The sequence below is a fragment of the Aulonocara sp. 'chitande type north' Nkhata Bay genome, linkage group LG5, assembly GCF_057382095.1.
Source record: "Aulonocara sp. 'chitande type north' Nkhata Bay isolate Kocher_YH1m ecotype deep benthic linkage group LG5, A_spYH_male_GT1.1, whole genome shotgun sequence".
NCBI classification, from domain to species: Eukaryota; Metazoa; Chordata; class Actinopteri; order Cichliformes; family Cichlidae; genus Aulonocara; species Aulonocara sp. 'chitande type north' Nkhata Bay.
In genome coordinates, this window is record NC_141348.1 from 27,508,409 (window position 1) to 27,530,938 (window position 22,530).

The window sequence follows — 22,530 nt, forward strand, 5'->3', positions numbered from 1 at the left end:
AAACTTCCACCTGTCCAACTGTTTCCTGGTGGTGCTGTGGCTTGCTGATGACAGAGAGAGAATTTGGCAATGAACACATTATTCTGGCTGCTAAAAGTGGCAAATGTAAGACAGTATTAAATGGATACTGGCTGTATTCCACGGAGACAGATCAAATTCTCAGAAAGATTAACTGTAAAATCTAAAAAAATAAATAAACAAATAACAGAATGCATTAACAGAATGAATCACATAAACACTTTTTAAATTCACAACAGAACATAGAAAACCTATAAAAAGTTTAAAACAAGACATTCAAACCATTCAAAAATTTTAATTAGTTGGCAACCCATCTGAAAGAAGGGCCAGGGCCATGCTTATTGCTGTGTAGCATTCTCTCTTCTTTCAACAGCAGTCTGTAAACATCTGGAAACCAACGAGACCAGCTTCTGGACCTCGAGGAAAAAATGCTTCCCGTTCTTGTCAGATATCGGATTCTAGCTGCTCAATATGATGTGCCAAATATTTTCAACTGTTGAAAACAGCACAGCTTTCTAGAAGGAGAGCAACCAGAGTCTTCTCCAAAGAAGGCAGCAACATTTTCTTGCTGAAATATCCAAGATCTTCCCTGAAAAAGATGATATCTTGATGGGAGCATATTGTGCTCTAAAACTTGTATATAAGACATGCAGGCTTTTGAACGGAGTGCTGATAACAAGCCGGATGGTGCTTCTCCTCTTTAGCCTGGAGGATGTGGCTGACTACAGAACATTTTCCTGTTTTAAATGAACTTTAGCTGTATTTCTGGATCATGCTCACATATGGCTTCTTCCTTCTATCACAGACCTTTAACTGGCGTTTGCATAAACTGTGTTTCTAGGCACGGACTTCTGAAAGTTTTGTTGATCTGATATCCTCGTGTTGGTGTTGTTCCCAGATCATCATACTAAATGTTGTTCCAGGATCAACATTGCAAGTGACCAATCAGAATGTTGTGACGTCATACTTTTGCAACTTCGAGAAAAAGCGGCATAAAACAAAAAACTGTTCTAAAGCTGCGTGAAACCGCCTCTGTCCGCCAATCAACGGACCCTGACCCTAACCCTAACCGTAACCCTTTAATAAACGGTAAGCAGAATTGATATTGTCCTTGCAACATTGGAATTTCATAAATGCACGAATGGCTTGGCGCGCAAAAGAATAACGTCACAACAATGTGATTGGTCACTTGCAATGTTGAACCTGGAACAACATTTTCATGATGGTCTGGGAACAACACCAACACGAGGATATCAGATCATCCCTGAAAGTGTTGAGCCCGTGCAGTGATTTCCATGACAGAATTATGACCGCTTTTAAACAAGTGCTGTCTGAACATCTGAAGCTCACTTTTCACTTTTAATTTTTGGCCAAATTTCTAAATTACTTGATAATATGATATACTGTCGATTATGGGACATTCAAAGTCTCATAATCTTTCTTTCAATTTTACATTGTGGAAAAATTTCAAAATTATATTTCTCAATGCGTTTTCTGCAGTTGACTTATGTCCATCTTTACTTCTAATAAGAAATCATCCTCTCCAATATGCTGTTTTTATACCAATTGCTAATTACATTTTACAGATCAGGTACCCACATCTCCCAAGTAGCTAATCTGGGATGAAGTTGACTGCTATGTCAATGTGACAACATTAAAGCTTTAGCAATGCTAACATGCTACAGTCAAACAGGAGGCCAAAATGAATTTACCCTTCATTTTCAAATAAAATATTACTACAGTAACTATATAAACATCAAGTATAACAATAAGGAAGTAAAACATTTGTGGTCACTGTGAAACTACTGCTCAGCAGATCTGTGCTAGCACAAATGTCGTCATATTACCAAATTCAGGAAAATTTCAGTTTGAAAGCACCCTGACCTAAAAATCCAGGGTGTAGCTATGGCTTCTGCAGCTGACCCTGTGACTGATACGAAGCTACAGCCCAGTGAAAGTGGTAACTGTCATGCCATGCTGTTTACAGTACTTGTCAGCAAATAATATTAATAATTCTGATGCTTCTTCAGATATTTAAAGTAAATAATTCTTTTTATGCTGTCCAAAGCTTAAGTAGAATGCATAAGACGATTTATCATGGGATTTATAATGAGTTTATAAATCCCATGAGTTTAATGAGTTTATGACTGAACAGCACGGTCACGAATGCTCTTCAGGATGTTTCCTTCTTATCCATCAAAAAGACTTTTTGATCATAAGCTCAGAGAATTCACCACATGATGCAAACCTCAGTAAGCAGCAAAAACAGAAGAGCAAGTTGCATTTTGGAAACACAAAGTAAAACAAATGGGCATGTTTAAAGGGGAATGGAGCTTACACACTAGTATATCAATGATTTTACTGCAGACGAAAGCAAGATGGTAAAATCAGAGGTATAAAGGATAATTATGCTTGCAAATCTAACCCTGCAGTGGGGTTGTTGGAATGGAAACTGCTGACTAACCCCATAGCACGGGCAGTGTTTACTACAGGGTTGTTTCTGTGGCAGGGGGTAACGCGTGTGTGCCCCAAACTTCTCCTTTACCAGTATTTTATTTGCACAGCAATTTGCTAAAGCTGCAATCATTAGAATTATTACCTAGTTATTTATAGAAAATACTTTTATTATTCTTTTATTTAATTGGCATGACTGTTTATGTTTGTCTATATACACCAAGTTCAGATGGCTCCAATTTTGTTGTATGGTTGTGCTTACAAAGACAATAAAGCTCATCTTTTCTTACATTGTGACAACAAAACTCAATAAAATCAGCTGTTCACTGGCGAGTCTCTCATCCTGCTGCTGTTGACAGTAGCCATTGTTCTCTGCAGCCTCATTGAGTTAAAATGGCCCTCCAGCACATAGTAAATCTCTAGAGCAAAGAAGAAACACCTTCAACAGCTACAGACCACCATGGTGGATATTAGGAAAATGAGGATGGGATGTGCCAAAGCCAGACATTTAGCAGCACCTAAACTTTTATTAAAGCAAGACCAAGAAGGTTTGTTAACCAGTAAACCAAATTAAAAACAGTGATAATAAAAAAAAAGTAATCCTGTGAAAACCCAGCCATTTAAAGCTTGTGTGTTGAAAGCACTGAGAGGGGTTCAAAAATCAAAGCTGCCATTTCTACAGGCAGGCAGCATTCTTACCATGTAAAGAGTTTCCTTAACTAGCAGCTCACTAGTCACTCGGAAATAAACTCCGCCCTTCTTTCAGACTACTCATATCATGAGTCACAGGATAAGTGTCAAAGTTGAAAGGACTTTCCAAAAAGTATAATCAGCTCCACTTGATTTCCTGCAGGCTACCGTCCAATACATCATTTAATAAGAAGCAACAAATAAGCAACAATGCAGTTTATCAGGCCTGGACAAGCTTGCAACTGAGGGTTGAGAATTAGTTTATTCATGTGAATCATTTGTTTTGATACTATACCAACCCATTGTCATATGTGAGCATCATTAACACACCTTAGATTCCTCTAAGCTCATTTTCTGAATCATTTACATTTTTTTAATGCTTACTGATAGAGATAAGTCACTGTCTTTTTTAGTCAGCTGAACCAATCCGCAGGTAACGGAAGGCCTTCGAGCAGAAAGCGTGTGAGGGGGATTCATACGGAAATATTAAAGAGAAAGGACACCACCGAAGGCAAATGCTCACGTAACACTTCCACTAATGTCTGAAAGACTGTCATGTCTTACACAGCTAGATGTCTATGAATGCAGCAAAATCAGGACAAAATAAATAGATAAATACCAGACTTCAGTTTGAGACTTTCAAATCAATCTTTCGCATTTGCAGCAAATATAGACATGACCTCAATAACTCAACTATCACAAACAGCAGAGTGCCTCATAAGTCACCACACACGTCAACCACAACAGTCAGCGCCAAGTCATTCTTCACACCTGCAGTGGTGTTTTTATAATTCACATGTAGTGTCTACACAATGTTGCAAAAGCATCATGAATAATGTGGTCAAGTTTTTGTCAAATGCATCTACACTCACAAATCATCTCTAATGAACATGACCTAAACTTCTGCAAAAAGAAACAAGGCAGCATAATTCACCGTGCGTGCACTTGATCTAAGGTCACGAATCAACAGCAACATCTAGAAGAGAAACTGAAACGCATGACCCAAAAGTAGATTGTACGTGTACAAATGTGTGCAGATGTAATTTGGTCTGTGCTGTGAGAGAGAGAAAAAAAAAAAAAAATCAACATGCCGGCAGTAGATCACTCTTTCTAGCTCGCACTTCAAAGATTGTCTTGTTTCCTTGTGGAGGTAGACCTCATTCAAAACCAGAAGATGCTTTTTATGAAATAAAAGCTTCAGAGAGGAAATAAGCTCCACTTAGAGAGTGTTAACAAGTGGCTAGATTGATCACAACTGATGAAATGCATGATAGTAACTGAAATACATTGCATGTTTTGGTCTGATGTAGTCAAACAAAGCAATTCCACGTGTCCAATAAAAGCATAAACAATGACAACGTCACACAAATTACTTAACTTTCCTTGTGGGTGAAGAGTAGTGGAGTAAAATGGTTTCATATTACAAATTTAGTTTATGAGACTAAGAATAGAAACCACATGCTTCAAAATATTAAATTAAACAATGACCATCTTACACTGTATGGAACGCCAGGACTGCCATAATGAATTAATTAAATACACCATTAAATAATTAATTAAATGTGGCAATAATTAATTAAAATTGGAATTAATTAATTAAATAAATAGTTATGACACATGTAATTAATTAATTATTGACACATTTAATTAATTATTTATGTATTTCACATTTTAATTAATTATTGACACATTTAATTAATTAATTATTGACACATTTAATTAATTATTTATGTATTTCACATTTTAATTAATTATTGACACATTTCATTAATTATTGACACATTTAATTAATTATTTAATGATATATTTATTTATTTCATTTTGGCAGTCCTGACGCCTGGCTCTCGTCATGAAATAATTTTATCTGTCAGCCTCACCCATCAAACTCAGGGGGCGGGGTTAACGCTGCCCATGCAGCTTCTCTAACATTTGATTGGTTGCCGTGCAAAGTAAGTCAAAACAGGTCGATCCTAGAAAATCGATTGCTTGTGTAGACTTGGGGCAGCCAGTTATCCCAGAATGCAGATCAAATCACAGGCAGCAATGGTGGTGGTGTAGTTTTAAAATACCCCGTTTTTCTGTCACCAGCTACACTTTTAACAGTGTTTTAGCCGCGAATGTCGCGACGTATGTCTGGTCAGGTTGTCAACATAGAACATGTTTGCAAAAGTGCTCAGATGTTTTCAGAGATTTCACTAGCTCTGCTAACAGTTAGCATGCAGAGCGCACCCAGGGGGTTACGTTAACCGGTTTGTTTACATATTCCACTCTCCGTGTTCCACATGTTGCATTCGCAGATTCTCATTTTCACCGAACGATCGTCTCTTTCCGCCTGGTCTTGTGTCTCTGTGCTTCTGTAACATAAAGAACGAGCTGACATTTTTCTCACGAAACCAGCGATCAGCTCAACAGACCCTCAGTTTACCTGCATGCATCCTCCTCCTCATCTGTCAGCTGTTTAACACCTGCTGCTAATTCAAGAAACACGCCTAGTTACCTGGTGATAGTCACAGTTTAACTGGGCAGCCGGTGCTCGATATAACGCAATGTCAGCGCATTTTTCTGCACAAGATAAGTAAATATAGTGTTTTCCCCGAGCGCAGAGCTGCTGGAGCTCGTTTCCTTACAGAGCACTTGTGGTGGGGCGTGGTCTGCGGGGCCGTGCGGACGCACCTGCACGGCATCCGCAATCACGCCCGCCGTGTTAAAACACGGGGACTCAGGGGGTGGTGTGGTGTGACGTGAATCAAATAAAGTTGGCTCTGAACGTCGCTCCGTGGTCCCGCCGTGCCTTATTCATGCCACATTGGTGCCGAAACCCAGGAGGCGGCATGGCGGGTACCTACCAGAGCCAGGAAAGGAAAGAGCTGGCCGAGAGGGTGGCCGAAATAGCGGCCACCCAGCGGAAGCAGGCGGCGGAGGTGCGTCGCCAACAGGAAGAGCTGCGGAAGGAGAGCGAACGCCACCTGGGGAAGATGGCAGAGCTGGCAGCGCTGCTCTGGGCCTGGGCGCCACCCCCACAAGTGTGTCCCGAGGACAGTGAAGCGGTGGAGGAGCCGTGTGGGTCACCTCGGCAGCCGGAGGTGGTGGACGAGCCACGCGGGGGTCCGAGCCTGCCGGAGGAGGAGGAGCAGCCGGGTGAAGGGCTGCTCCTGCCGGGAGCGGTGGAGGAGCCGCTCCAATCGGCGGCCGAGGACGAGGCGGGCGAGGGTCTACACCTGCCGGAGGCAGAGGAGTCGCTCCACCCAGAGGTGGGCGAGGGGCTGTGCCTGCTGGGGGCGGAGGCGCAGTGCGGGGAGCCGCTCCAAACGGGAGTGGCGGAAGCGGTGGCGGAGCAGCTGTGCGGGGAGACGGAGGTCCCTGCTCCAGGGCAGCCTGTGCAGCCGGAGTTGGAGGCAGAGGAGCGGGACAGCCCCGCTAGGCCGGGGATCGGCGGGCTGGCTAGTCCAGCCTCGCTGCCACCAGTCAATTCTGCGCGCCTGACGTCTGCCCAGCCGCCTGTGTGCAGGAGCGCACGGCCATGCCTGTGGGGCCGTGTCCGCTTGCTACGCGGCCGACCTCCGGACCAGCTTCGCCGTTGCCGCTGGATGCGCGGGCGGCCACCAGAACGGACGCGTCCCCGTCGCTTGGTCAGGGGCTGGGGCGCCGATGTGTAGGGGCCGAGTCTCGCCCCAGTTCGCGGGGGGGGGGGGGGGAGTAGGTTCGGCCAGATTGCTCCCCGGCCTCAATCGGGCGATGGGGGTATGTGGTGGGGCGTGGTCTGCGGGGCCGTGCGGACGCACCTGCACGGCATCCGCAATCACGCCCGCCGTGTTAAAACACGGACTCAGGGGTTGGTGGTGGTGTGGTGTGACGTGAATCAAATAAAGTTGGCTCTGAACGTCGCTCCGTGGTCCCGCCGTGCCTTATTCATGCCACAGCACTTTATAGGCGAACAGCTTTATCAGCGGCTGATGTCCAATCACCGGCACACAGCTTTCAAACCTCAGCTGAGTTTTAGCTCTCAGTGGTTAAACGCTGGACTTCATTCACTCAGGTTCTGTCTGTCGGGTCACGTTTACTTCGCTGTTTTATTTACAACTGAGCAAATCGGTTTGGCTGAGGTTAAAGTTACGTTTCATAACTGCATAGTTTCACAGACGTTTAATGGTTCACTGGCACATGTGTTAGACTGAACTATCATCTAAATATCATCTGTTTTTTAATAGTTATTCAACTGTATTCTAAGCACCAGCTGTCTGTTAGAATGTGTTTTTTTTTTTTTTTTTTTCTCTCTCTCTCTCTGTTGGCAGAGGTATAAAAATGCGCAGGAAAATCTGACGTGCATGGCAAACTTCACCGACGATATTTAGGGAGGAATAAACACACATCAAACGAACCATTTGTCTGTCTCCATAATTGAGAGAATTTTCTCTTCTTATGTCAACACTCTCTCTCTTTTTTTTTTTTTTTTTTTTTTTTTTCTTTTTTTTTTTTCCTTTTTCGGTCATGTTATGTTTACCTGTCAAAGGCTTGTTACAAACTATGAAACACATTGTGCAGACTTCTGGATGTTAGAAGAAAACTAATACTGCTCATGAATGAGACTAAAGGCAGGAAGGTGTCCTTTAAAACTAAACATGTTAATAGGACCTCCCTGTTTATATCATAGTTTATGATATAGCACGTGTATTTCAGTAATAGCCTGCTGAGGCCACTATACGTGCTGGCCTCATATCAAATGTGAAGGCAGACTGAGTCTATGTTTGACGGTTTTTATATCTAATCTTCCTTTTCAAACATTTAAACAGCAGCGAGTCTGCAGCTGAGGGAATACAAATTCAAATTGTCGGAACAGGTTTGCTCGTTTCTTGGATTCATTTGGTGATTTATTAAATGTATAACTGTTATTCTAATCTGCTGCTGAGTCTCTTACACTTTTCTTTATGCTGTATATTTTCACGTCTCTGGAATAGTTGGCAGTTAGATAGTCAGCTGGGAAACTTTGTGTTAACTCATGGAGCTGAGGATATCGTGGACATGCTGACCTCGCTGCGTGGTGTACAGAGCGAGGTCAGCATGATTAATATTCACAATAAAAATATTAGCCGAACATCATGAAGTCTGTATGTGTTTCATAGTGTCGAACAACCTTTGTACAGTTAAAGCCAGCAGTTACTACATGACGGAAACACCAACGTTATCTCTTTTATGTGTTTATACACAGGTCACGCTGATTACTGAACAAAAACCCAAAGATCAGATGTTAAACAGATTTATTTGCTCTCTCTCCTCCTTAAACATGTTTTTAATGTTAGTTATAATTCAGAATTGGCGACTGAAACACGTAGGACACATAAGAACATCAGGAAATAAAACATCGATAAATATAACCTCAGTAAAAGAAGTCAGCGGGGGTTACTACAGCTGTGTACCGGGGCCTGCGCTTTGTCGGTGGGATTGCTTGCGAGGCGAGCGGGTCTATCCCACGCTTTGCCGTGAGACTGGGCAGACATCTCCGAAATCATCGAAACACTTTTGCAAAGAGGCTGTATCTTGACAAACCGACCAGACACATGAAGATTAAACCACTACATTCTCGGCTAAAAAAAATATTAAAACGGTATTTGGTGACACACAAACAGGGTTTTTCAAAGTTCAGTTCTGTTAGTTTCAACATGCCGGTTGTTGTGTGCTAGAAACAATGGCCACCAGGCCAAAGCAATGGTTTTGACTCGATCAGCGTTAACCCCGCCCCCTGAGTTTGATGGGTGAGGCTGACAGATAAAATTATTTCATGACGAGAGCCAGGCGTCAGGACTGCCAAAATGAAATAAATAAATATATCATTAAATAATTAATGAAATGTGTCAATAATTAATTAAAATGTGAAATACATAAATAATTAATTAAATGTGTCAATAATTAATTAATTACATGTGTCATAACTATTTATTTAATTAATTAATTCCAATTTTAATTAATTATTGCCACATTTAATTAATTATTTAATGGTGTATTTAATTAATTCATTATGGCAGTCCTGGCGTTCCATAACACTGAGTGTAAATATTGAATATAGAAATAAATAACTGTCACTGAATCTTCAACAAAAGCTACACAGCTCTTTGTCAAATTCACTTCCATTATGCAGAAGAATAGCAAAGGAACAGCTTTGAAAAAAGTTTTAAAAAAAATTAAAACAAGTAAAACATAACAAGAGTGAACCCCATTACCTGACTGCGACTATATAAATGATGAATAACGATTAAATTAGTGCCCACTCAAACTCAGGTTATCAATTTGAAACCCATCAGGTGACCAACTTCCTTTTGTGAAACCATTTTTGTCCTTATGCTGACAACACTAAGCAGCAGCACTTTCACAACAAATACCCATTTCACACTTGTGGCTCTAAATTATGCTTTTTATTAGCCAGTCAACACACTATTGTGCACTCTGTGAAAAATGTTTCTAGGGTAATTTTCTCCTATTATAGTGATTTATTAAGTTTCAAGGACACACAATGCATGCCACAGAGCAAGGACATACTATAGTAAAGAGGACTGGCCACTAATGGATCAAGATTTAATGTCACTATCCATTAAAAATATCTTGGGACAAACTGGAGGGGAAAAAACTAAACAAAATCAACAGCAATTTGATCATTTATCACAATGCCAGAAAAATTGCTTCTTGAAAGGCAGTTTTTCCACTAAACCGGCTTCCTGAAACAGGGCCCAGGGAGCTCATCAAATGTCGTCTTTAAGGGGAAATGACTGAAGATATTGATTATTGTCTCTGAAAACTAGATTGTTGATTTTGCCTCCAATTGCCTCCATTAAATGTTCATCACCAAGCAGGGATACTGACTTAAAAAAACAAACAAAAAAAACCCAACTTAGATATGATTGTGAGTGTAACACCAACCCCCCCCCCCCCCCCCCCCCGTAGTGATTGTTAAAGATGACAAAAGAAAAAAGAAAAAGAAAAAAAATCCACATACACTCTTGATGAAATACTCAATCAGTATTTGTGTGTGATATCATCAATATTACCCAGTTTCAAACAAAATCCACCACCTCACGCTATCAACAGGACTATGGTAAAAACAGCAGAGTCACGTGAAACACCCCAAGCGGTTCTATTAGCTGAGAAAATATTTTATTATTTATATTCCTAGTTCAGTCCTCGGCAAGGTTCACATAATAGAGACATCTTTTCCTACACAATTGGATTTAAAAAAAAATATGGGAGCTAGGCAGGAGGAAAACACACCTGGTAAAAGAAAAAAAGAAAAGAAAAGAAAACAGAAAAAAAAGACATATGATAAATTTCCCAAGCTCCTGTGTCTGCATGAGTGTGACACCCACAGGAGTTCCAAAACAGGGTTAATGATGCTAGACAGGCCGCTAAATCTTAACTGCACAATGATTACTGAGCTCAGTTTACAAAACACTCCAACTGGAGCGTCCAGCAGACCAAGATGTGAAAACTGTAGAGTGAGGACCTACACTGGTGATAAGGCTGAGTGAAATGTCAGAGTTCTGCCAATGACCACCGACAGCCGTTAAGCCCATGACTGAAGATCTTACACATCTGAATCTCTCTGAACACCTCTGATGCTATAATCTGCACAGGCATGTAGTTACAACTTAATGTAGATGATAGGGAAAGGTGTTTGCCTAAAAAACATTTAAACCTCAAGGGAGTTTATTGATCTACGCTGTCTCTGTTTTAATTTGTATCTTTATAGAACAACTCCAAACATCTGCCTTTGAAATCAGCAGGTTGCAGGTGCAGCAGAACACTATAAAAGAAGCAGTGATACCTTTTTTTATGCGAACATTAACAACTATTACGAATGACATCTAATCAAAGAAATTCTGCAAAACACTGATTAATCAGTCCGCTCTTTTATCACTGGATGTCACGCAGCATTTATTTGAAAGGGTGTTGTCTGAAGAATTGTTAGTAGTACTGTTTGTTGCCTCTGTCAGAGCCAATTCAAGGACATATTGCAGTCATATGCACTGCAGATATTTCAGTTAAAAAAACAAAAAAAAAAAACAGTTTTCCTGCAATACAGCTGTACCTGCCGAGTGAAAGGACACACCACAAGAATCTGGCGTTTCTGCTCGTTACAGAGCATTCAACAGCTTACTGCACCAAACTGAAACCCTGCAGCCTGCCTCTCCTGTGCTTTCTTGTTGGACCGGAGCCCATGGCCAGGCAAGCACACATACTGTATGTGAGCGCAAACTCACACACACGGGCATGCGGAGATCCTGGCCCACAACAATCAGCCACAGCATGAACACCCACGCACAAACACACATTTAAATAACATGGTAACACATTCGACCAGGCACAAATGACTGTCACAACCTCTCAGCAACTCACATCACAACACTGCAAGAACAGTTAAAGCCTCGCTTCAGGGTGTTGCTCGCTGTGGCGACGGCAACAGATGGAACTGCAGCAGCAGCAGCAGGGCAGGTAAGGTGAAGAGGAATTGAACCTCCTCTGTGAATGTGCATGTGTGTTTTAGTGCAAGCCTGCACCCATGTCCTTCACGCAGACTATTTTAAGGTACTTCTTTATAAATCTTAGAACATAGTAAGTATTTGGCTGAAATTCAAAAGGACAGAGCATGCATAAAGCATGACATTCAGACAAAGGAAAGTAATGGAGTAGAAACAGACGCAAGACAGAGTCAGACAGGGGGAAATGCATGCCAGTATAACAAGGTATGCAAAGACTGTTTTCAATGCAGCAGCAGCATTATCAACCATATTGACAAAACTGAAACAGACAAAGATACGCTACCTTGCTAGCATATTGTGTGTCAGTGTTAAATGCTGCAGCATACAGATAGTATAGCACTTGCTCCCCTGTAGGAACAGACAAGCGCAATCATCCCGACTCTCACTGGCAGAACAAAGTGAGAGGAAAGGAAGAGGGAGAGAGAGAGAGATACCAGAGATGTATAGCCTCAGACCTAGCGATGATGCTCTTAAAACACCCACCTCAGTCTGTTGCTGATTCCTGACGCAGTGAGCAGAACCAGGGAGTAAATGCAGAGCACAGTAGCAATGATGGAGGAGCAGCAGCCAAAAAAATCCAAGAGACTGAGCAGAAAAGCTGAGAGAGGAGAGGGAGGAGGAATGATAGAAGACTGGTGAATGTGAGATCCTGTGTGACCACGATTATGCGCCTGAGTGATATGAGCACGTATGTCTGACATGAGAACATGAGACAGAAAAAAAAGTGACAAAGGACAGACAGAACAGGCACAGAGAAGAGAGACTAAAGGAGAAAAAAGAAAGAGACAGAAGTGACAGAATAAATGTGAGAGCTTGGAGTCACTGTGCAGAGCAGATGCGTTATAGGAAATGCCCCTCCCTCCCTCCCCACACACACACACACACACACACACACACACACACACACCCCCACACACACACACACACAAAATCCCTTTGCACTGTCAGCATTTGAGTAAGCATGCATTCAGTGAAACAGTGAGCTGTAAATGATGCAAGATGGGCGGGTCAGAGAAAGCAGAAATCAAAGTTATGTTCATTCGAAATTCAGTGACAAGACACTATTATCTTGGACTAAGGGACCTATGGTTTCCAATTTTAAGAATTGCTCAACTCCAGTTAGCCACACAAACACACTGCTAAGTCTAGCTGACTAGTTCTATGAGGAAACCACTTTTAAATCACATCTTACAGTAACAGAACGTAAAGATATAAATCTTGGAACCAAGCACCAATCACCCACCCAATATGCATGCCTTGAAACCACTTATTCACAGCTGTGCACTCTAAACCTTATGAGCAGACTGGTAACTTCTGAACACCACATCCATTTAAGAATTGACAATGTGTTATAACACATACTGCTGTTAATCAAATCCAGTGCACTTTAGCATGCATCAACCTCCCTATTCTACTCTCCTTTATCACAGTGTGAATTTTAAAAGGTAATGTACACAAGTGCACTTTCTGAGAAACTGACCCCACCTTGCTGATAGTATTTGCAAGTAATGCTAGCAAAAATCAATGCTATAAAACCACTGCTTTCAAAAAGCAGGGATGGAAGTTTAACTTAATGTTATTGATGTTTAAACAACATTATGAAGCCATCTACCTGACTAAAAAAGAGAGAGAAAGAGTGAGTTGTGGAGCCAGACACAGTAGGTGGGGGTCAAGAAGTGAGGTTAAAGGAAGATGTTACCAGAACAAGCTTCTAATAGTGTATATTTATTATGATGTCATGGGTAATCAGGATACGTGGAGTCCTGATTGTTCAGGTTTTCCACTGTAGGGTTTGCACTGGGCACTGGTTAAGTGAACCGGTGGCTAAGCAGGTAGTTGGGCTAAGAGATGACGGCATTTGAGTGGAACACATCCCAAGTCCCATCATGTGTTTGTGACTCCTACGACAGGGAAATATCCAGTGGTATGGTATCAGCACATAGATGATTTAGTGCTTAGACAAGAAACAATAAAGACAAGAAATAAATATAAGTATAGTAGAGTGGACAGTTCAAAAAGAAATTACAATTGCACTATGTCGTGCATAATAAAACTTATAATTACATTTATACTCTATACCTTACTTTGTGTCACCTGAATTCCAAGGACATGTGATTGCTAAAATGATTCCATATTCTTATATGTGTTCTACTTCTTTAGTTTGTGTTTGGCACCAGTGTGATGTTCAGACCGGCTTCCTTAGATATGTGTTAATAGATTTTCTGCCCTGTGTATGTGTTTGTGTTCTCCAGAGCCTGAGGGGACAGCTAAAGCTTCACTGTTGCGCACCACTGTTCCTGGCCTTTCTCGCTGAGCCTAGGCCCAGTCACGGCATCTCCAGCTTCTGTTTCCAGCCAGACCACGGCTTCATGGCAAGCTCCTCTCCAATCATGACACCGAGCATGGTGGGATATCTGCCAGGCCAGCTAAATACATTTTCATCTGCTCTCAGTAACTCTCAAATAATAATATCCCTCAAGCATTAATTACCCTTTGGGAAATTGATCAAAATCATGTTAGATTAAACATTTTACAAAAAGGGAGGTAGCACAGAGGAGACACACATGACCTTGAACCACCATTCTACACAGTTTCACAGACAACAAAGGCACCTCTAATCATGACCGTAGAAAATTATGTCCATACAGATTCATGTTCATACTCAGTGCTGCAGGGGCTGGCTTTTTGCTGGGTATATGCCTAATGCTGTCGGCATGAAGTCTCTGTGAGAAACTCTGGAGCTTTGCCAGACAGCTGCATAAGGAAAGGGTGATGCTCTTGTGATCATGCCAGGTGCCCTCCTTACTACCAGCTGGGCAGTTTAAGAAATGTTAACTCACATAGTTCAGCTACAACAGAAGAAAGAAAAAATAAAAACAGCACAACAAATTTTCATTTCACAAAAATAAACTGCATCATTAATCTCTATCTTGTTTTTTTCTGCTGGAATGTGTCACAGTTTCTTGGTGTATGGAAAAACAACCATTTAACTGGCAAATTTAAAAGGACATTGTGGTATTCTTTTAATGAATAACTTAGTAAGGTGAATAAAGCCCGGTCCATTTCAGATACTAGGAAATTTAACACCTGGGACAAGAGCTATTTTAAGAGAAGCCTGTAGTTCAATTGTTGTTATTCACACATTTAGCATGGGGTCAGACAAACAAGCTAATTATGAATCTTATCTTAAAATAATAATAATCTACCTCTGTTTTTGCTAGCATTTCTAGCTGAACCATGCCGAGTGTATTTACATGCTGAAATTACTTTAAAGTCTAGTGGGGTGTCAATTAACTACCACCATATATAGAGTTTACTTCAGCAATCTATCCAAAAACACCTGGCAACTGCTTTTTTCTTTTCTTTTTTTTTAAAAAAAAAACAAAAAACAAACAAACAAACAAACAAACATCCATCTGCAGATGACAACCATGTTGTTTTTATTTTGAAAGTTCAGTTACTGGGGACTAGCCCTTCCTCACTAATGTTTTATTTCTACTAGCTAGCTCCATAGACAGTATAAAAGACACCCGTAGCACCTGTGTGTAAGTAAAGCCAATATGTAAAGCTTAAACCTGCATTCAGTTGTCAATGGGAAAATGCCCCTCGCCTCTGAGCTACGTAAACACTTTCTCGATGAGTTAATGGGCTCAGTCGTTCATTTTGGTTCACAGTAGAGCTGGGCGATATGAGATTTTTTCATATCACGATATGTTTTTTTCATTTCAGGCGATAACGATATCTATCACGATATAAGCCAAATAACTATATTTGTAAGATTTAAATGTGCCGTTGCTCACAAGTAAAATGTGAAATAATCAGCAGCTTGTTTTTATTTAAATATTTATTTCCCATAATAAGTTCAACAGGGTAGATGTACTTAAGGAACATGAGACTTTTTCAGATAAATAAAGGCAAATATTGCAAACTACACAAAAGGCAGCCGCTAAAGCGTTTAAGTTTCAAAATAGAACAAACGAAACAGACTACTAAATTGTCAATTCCACTTAGAAACAAAATATTAATTCTAAAAATAAATCTTAGTTTGTTTTACAGAAGAACAGACAAAACTGACTAACTTTTGTCAATATCAAATAAACTGAGAACTAAAAGGAAATTCTCAATCTCTCCTTGTTGTATAGCTGAGCTTTTCAAACAGTTTTAACAGTTACTTTAGTCTGACAAAAGCCGAATGACGAATTAGCGCTTCCAGTCAGAGACTGAGGCTACGTCCACACGTACACGGGTATTTTTGAAAACGGAGATTTTCCGTTTTCGTTTTAAAAAAAATAATCCCGTCCACACGTAAAGGCAGAAATGAAGGAAAACGCTGCTATGAACATGCCAAAGCAGCAGGTGGCGCTAGATTCCTAACCGTGCAGAAATATTGGCCAATCAGAAGTCTAGAAGCCTCGGTGGGAAAAAGTAAACAAAGCTGGGGCATAGAAGCAGAACCGAGTCGTATGTGTGGACGGACAGTAACTGTGTGTATTTGTAAGCATTTAAACACTGCAGAGAGTAGAATTAACAGTAACAGTATTGTAGAAATTCATTTCACCGAAACAATAACGTGGCGCACAGTGTGACGCATGCACCAGTTTATTGTATTTCCAGACTTGCTTTCGGCACAATTTACAGTGCACGCTACTCTATTTTTTGTCAGACTTGAAATAGCTGAAATACCTTCACACTACGGAACTTCTATGGCTCTTCCGTTCGACAATCTCTCCGGCATTGGAACCATCATCTGTTTTCTCTTCGGTCACGCTCGGTTGATTTTTCTAGTCGGCGCACTCATTTCCTCCATTACGCGCTGGCTCCATTACCCGCTGGCTGCTTCCCAAACAAACACACGTGCGGCTTGGCACTTGTGCTGTAACAAGTCACGCCACGTGACGCTGCGGCTGTGATTGGTTCGGCTCTGCGCTACTTAATTTGGATTGGCTGACCTTTTTTTTTTTTTTTTTTTTTTTAAGAGGACAAGAGCGGCGAGGTCTATCGCGATAGCTTAATTTCTCTATCGAGTAAAAGTTATATCGCGATACATATCGTTATCGTTCTATCGCCCAGCTCTAGTTCACAGTTTATAAAACATTACATCCATTTTGTAAATACTGGCCATCCGTTTCAGAAAAGAGGATTATGTGGGTTACGGTCACTGACCAACAACATATGACTGACAAGTCTTTAACCCATCACTGTGAAGTTTCACAGAGAAAAACTCAAATTAAACCCGACTCCTATCAGATTATCTTTCAAAAGATCAAGGTAGTGACAACGGAAATGCTCAGCTTTAAAATGGGACTTGAGAAACCAGTAGGTGATATCACAGTAGCTACTTTCATGCTGTGCCTGGCTGACTGAAAAGTTGTTGTATTAGTGGAGCTCAATACCATTTAGCTTCTTCAACCATCTTGGACACTGAAGGATGGATACTTCAATCAGAGGTGTTCTAGTGCTGTCTAAATCAGTTTATTTTTATTTTACTGTGAAACTTTGCTTTTTTTTCATTGAGTTAAAAACTTTTTTTTTTTTCAATTTCAAGATAGTTGTTATTGTTTTACTAGTAAGGTGTCACTGTTTGTGACAATTAAAGAGCAAATACACCAAAATTATTATTATTATTATTTTTTTTAAAAAGCTCCTCGCTAAGCCCCTAACCTGAAGGTGCAAGAAACCAAGCAGCAACAAAATGGACCCCTACAAAAGTAGACACTGAAACAGAATTTAATGAACTACAGCTACACAACTTTAATATTTGTGGAGAAAATGCAGATGTTCAAGTACAAATGGTTCTGAGTGGGGCTTCCAAGATGAAATTTTAAAAAATAGCACCACAGCTGAAAGTGATGCAGATGCACATAAGTAGATGACCCTGAATAGAGATTACCCAATTTAAATCAGGTTTTTGATTGCTGTTTAAAAAAAAAACATTCAGTCCTCTGCAATTGGGATCAGTTACCTTGTCTTCTTGCTGGCTGAGGGGAATAAACTGCCTGGTTTATCGCTCTCATCAGCAACACTTTATGTGCACAGAAGATGTAGTGAGGGCTGCAGAGATACATAAATCAGCTGTTCCGTCTGGGCCTAAGTGGATGCATTTTCAGCAAATGGATAATGCGATGTTAACAGAGGGATCTGTGCAACAACACACAACTGATGCATAACTAGCAGGACAACATAGGACTGCACCATCAGACCTTTTCCGTATGTTTGCTCACCATAGATACAGCACACATATCACCTCAGTTGTACGGAAGGCCCAACAGCGCCTCTACTACCTGAGGAGACTGCGGAGCGCACACATTCCCAGATCTCTGATGTTGAACTTCTACAACTGTGCCATCAGCAGCGTTCTGACGTATGGATTTCTAGTGTGGTTCCCCAGCTGCACCAAGGCCGATCAGCAAGCACTCCAGCGGGTGGTGAAGGAAGCTGGCAGAATTATTGGAACAAGTCTGCCAGAGATCAGTAATATCTTCCCCACTCGCTGTCTGAGGAGGGTGCACAGTATCCTGCGGGACCAACATCACCCTGCGCGCCACCTTTTCCATCTGCTGCCCTCAGGGAGAAGGTACAGGTCTATACAGGCCAGAACATCCAGACTGGCCAACAGCCTGTATCCACAGGCTGTGAGGCTCCTGAACTCTCTGCCCCCCTCTCACGGACAATAACCATATCCAACTTCTTAATAGCAATGAACTGGTCTGCATTGGTGCATCATATCTTTATTCTCTTCCCCCTCCTGCCCCCCCCCCCCTCTTTCTTAAATAGATTACTATCATATCTGATATCATATCTCACAGTACAATAATATTGAATGGGTTGCATTGTTGTATTTTGTCATGTTTCTCAGGTCTTTGTCTGAATTTCTACGAACATTATTGCTAAGGATTGTCTTATTGCATTGGAGTCACACTGGGTTAAATATGTACACTTGGGTTTTAAGGGGTATTTATTATTTTCTTCTTTTTTTTGGGTTGTATGGAAGCCCCAAACGCAATTTCATTGTTCTTGACAATGACAATAAATAAATAAATACTAAATACACACAAAAGGAATATTTAATTGACCAAACACACTGTGTGAACTAATAATGTTCCTGTTGTAGTTCAAAATCCTCTTTTGTACATTGGGTCAGGCCCATTTACTTCTGCTAACTGTATCTGACATAACGATAAGCAGAAAAACAAGGCACCAAGGATTGATGCCATGCTGGAAAAGCTTACATAGGGGCTGTTCATATAACAATATATATCGGATGACGATATAAAAACGTCTATCGTTTCATTTTACGCAATCGTTTGTTTCGTGGTGTCGCAAAATAAACTGTTTACGGCAATATTTTTTCATCGTTTTGATGGTCACTGTAGTGGCTATATTAATTTCTTAAAGTTCTCTCTTTCTCTTATATTTAATATAACCACACTACTGACGGACAAGCGCCTGTTTTTATGGGTTGTGGTTAGCAACAACGATGGTAAAACCATCGCATGTCCGCTTGTTTATTTTCCACATAAACTTTTCACAATAAAGCTCAAGATCCTGTTGAGAATTTTCAAAATAAACGGAATCACGTGAAAAAGTATGCAGAGTATTGACGGATGAGAAGCAAAAAAAGAGTCGTCAGGTGCTAAAAAATAAACCTTAGACTCAAACGTTAGAACAGGCGTTTCCCCGCAGCACGCCGTGTAATAAATACTCACAAAGAAAACGGTGGCCGTTACAACTTATGTCTAAAAATGTGTAGTTTCATGCATCGGTTAAAACACTGAACTCCAGCTACATGACGCCCAGCTGGAAACACTAAACCTATCCGAGATTCACAGAATTTACAGAAAATATTACATTTTTTGTGATTTATATCGTTATCGGGACGATAGATGTTTTATATCGGGATATGAGATTTTGGTCATATCGCACAGCCCTAGCTTACATGTATATTTATTACGATTAAAAGCTTATATGCTGATCCCTACTCAGAACTGAAACTTTTGTTTAAGGAAACACTAATTACATAAGAGTCGTAAGCTGAATTTTAAACTTCTGAGTTCAATCTTCTATCAACCTTTGATTATTAAGAAGAAAAAAAGCTCGAGAGTCCGGATTATCAACGAAACGACCTCTTCAAACATCATACATGTACTTCACATTTATAGATACCAACTCAGTAAATTTTCTAAATCATGTCAGTTGCAAACAAATCCCCGCTGAGTAAACAACTGGGACAAAAATGTTGCTATAAACAATCTTATATTCTTTTGAATATAATGAAAAAAATACGCCAAAATAGCAGAATACTATGTAGCTTTTTTTATTTCTTTGCAATAGAATTTTATGCAGACTTGTGCACATTTAAGTAGCCGTAACTTAATATAAAATGCACATTTTATTCAAAACTTTTACCCATTCTGTCCCAAATTGTACAATTACAAACAACTATTGTTTAGATTCCCCATTACGTTCAGTGTCTGAGTCAGACCTATCCATTTATCGCTTATGACCTTAAAAATTGTGGTTGTCTGATGAAACCATGATTGCTTGAAAATTGCCTATTACCTTTTGAAACACATCTGTAAAAACAACTCAGGCAAGCAAATTCAGTCTGTGCGAGCAGGGGAGCTAATCAGGAGATGCAAAGTGTAGCATTCTAATTGCATCATTAGCTAAACCAATGACTCAGTCACAGAGACTTCAGACTCACCCTACCCCCATCCTGCCCTCCTCTGCCCCATCCAGAAATAGGGAGTCAAGCCTGAAGCTCTTTACTGTACCACTGCTCAAGCAGAATAATTCTAACATGTTTTGTGCAAGAGCGCAAAATGTTAACGTTCCATAAATACCCCACTGAAAAACACAGAAAATTAATGAGAATGTGCTATACAGTTTATGAGGAAGATGCCATTTAAGCAGCAATGTTCATCTTCCAGGGAGTGGTAAGGATTAATTGACATTAATTGGTTTATTATGAAACACTGAAATAAAACCAATTCGATCAGGCAGACAATAGAATGATGACGTCTAAACACAATGAGAATAGTCATCTAAAATGATTTAAAAAAAAAAAAAAAAAACTTTTGGAAACCGTAACCAGCAAGAGATTATCTCTAAATAAATGTTAGTCAGTGAAAAAAAAGAAAGAAAAAAAATCCTCAAACTCCACAGGAAGTTGCAATGGTCAGTCAATCATGGACAGACATTGTTTACATGGTTGGCCCCTGTTGTTATTCAACAGTCGGGCAGGAAATCCAAATTGTGGGCTTATTTCGGTTGGGTAAATAGCTCCAAGAAGGTGATATATAAGCTCTAAAACCAAACTTCAGCCTGTGGTCTGCAGACCTCAAACACAGCTTATGACCTCAAATATGTAAGAAACCTAACATTAACCACTTAGCAACACAGCTCACTAACAGAAAATAACTGAAAAATGCAGAAAAATGTTAACACTGTCTCTTTTGCCTCAAACTAATGTCACCAAAAAAAACATTTTAAAGTAATCAATACGTTAAACATGCAATTAGTAGTCAGCGAGTGAAATCATTTCTCATGGGGAGCCTCACACAAACACTCCTTTTTTTGATGATGTTGATTTTCATTTGATTTTAACAGTTGTTTCTCTTGATGCACAATACCGGGAAGGAAGCCTCAGTGTCACCCTAACTTTTGTTTGGTTGTATAATAAAAGCCCATTAGATCTGCTTTTAAATGTTGATGATCTCTGACTGCTCTGCTGCGGATATGCATGGAATTACTAAGAATTCGCTAAGAATCACTGCTGCTTGAAAGTGGTGTAAAAGGGAGTTTCCCTACAACTGAGCATGGAGTCTATGGAATTATAACTTGCTGTGTATTTCCTGGTTATGTAAACTGAATAAGATGGAGATGACACCTCTGGATTGCACTTTTTTTTAAGAAATACCATGAATGTGTAATCCTGACAGGGCGTCTCTGTCAGTAAGGATCTCTGGTGAAGCAAACTCATGCTGCAAAATGCTGTAGTTTGTATAGTCATACCAATAAGTGGCAACATCAGTATCGATGGAACTTTGATTTAGAGCTCATTAAATTTCCTGTAGTCATATTTAGTTGGATCACAAGTCATGTACAACCTGGCCTGTGCCGCATTGCATTAGCTACAGTAAGCGTATGCAGCAGTCTTGACTGCGGCGGCTGCTGCTGAGGATGGAGGGCTTCTGGAGCTGACGTCTCCATGTCAGGTCACATCTGCAGAACGATCTCACAGTGTAAAGATACGTCGTTCTTCCTGTTTCAGTTCAACGCATCCCTGCACAGTGAGCAAGCAGTGGACGCGTTACCTCGGGCAAACGTTACTCTGCCCGGCCAATTTGAGACGGTGATGTCAATCCATTATGGCTTTATAGATCGCCGCGAACTTGAGGCTCACCACTCACCACACTCAGCAGGCTAATCACGGCTAACAAAGTGAGTCCTAGTTGCAAACACCCACTCTTTAAATGATGTAACCTTTGTCCGGTATGCTGCTGTGTAATTAACGTGCCGGAGAAATCTTAATTTCGACACCCGCGGTGGCTAGTTAACGTGATTAATGTGGTGTAAACTGCGTTTATATTCTTAAATAAAATATTACAGTTACAAAGCACATTCCCGGAGAACGTTATGGTTAACAGGAGTCGGAATAACCCGCAAAACACTTGAAAGAAAACCCAAACGCTCCTACCTTAGGCGAAATCCTCCTCTTCCTTTTTGACTGTATGAAGACCCTCCGGATTTTGTTGCTCTGACACAGCTACCACGCGCTACATCAAAGCCCCGCCCTATCGGCTGCGGCCGAGAAACCATTCGCCGTTTAAAACACAACTGC

The 22,530-nt window shown here is 40.7% G+C and overlaps 2 protein-coding genes across 4 annotated transcripts in view; one reads left to right on the top strand and one right to left on the bottom strand.

The window, feature by feature from the left end:
* kcnab2a (potassium voltage-gated channel subfamily A regulatory beta subunit 2a) overlaps nucleotides 1-22,511 on the bottom strand; it is a 101,352-nt gene extending 78,841 nt beyond the window's left edge. For 2 of the 3 annotated variants that reach the window (XM_086292661.1, XM_086292659.1), the window contains exon 1: nucleotides 22,387-22,511. The gene's annotated coding sequence lies outside the window, so the exon portion shown is untranslated. Of the gene's footprint in view, nucleotides 1-12,170; nucleotides 12,544-22,386 lie in introns of those variants that run through there. The other variant, XM_086292660.1, reaches the window with a different exon arrangement.
* LOC147330818 (uncharacterized) lies at nucleotides 5,900-6,845 on the top strand. The gene has a single exon (XM_086292652.1). It carries the CDS (start codon nucleotides 5,961-5,963, stop codon nucleotides 6,816-6,818), a length of 858 nt encoding a protein of 285 aa, XP_086148778.1. The 5' UTR covers nucleotides 5,900-5,960; the 3' UTR covers nucleotides 6,819-6,845.
* Nucleotides 22,512-22,530: the final 19 nt, after the last annotated feature.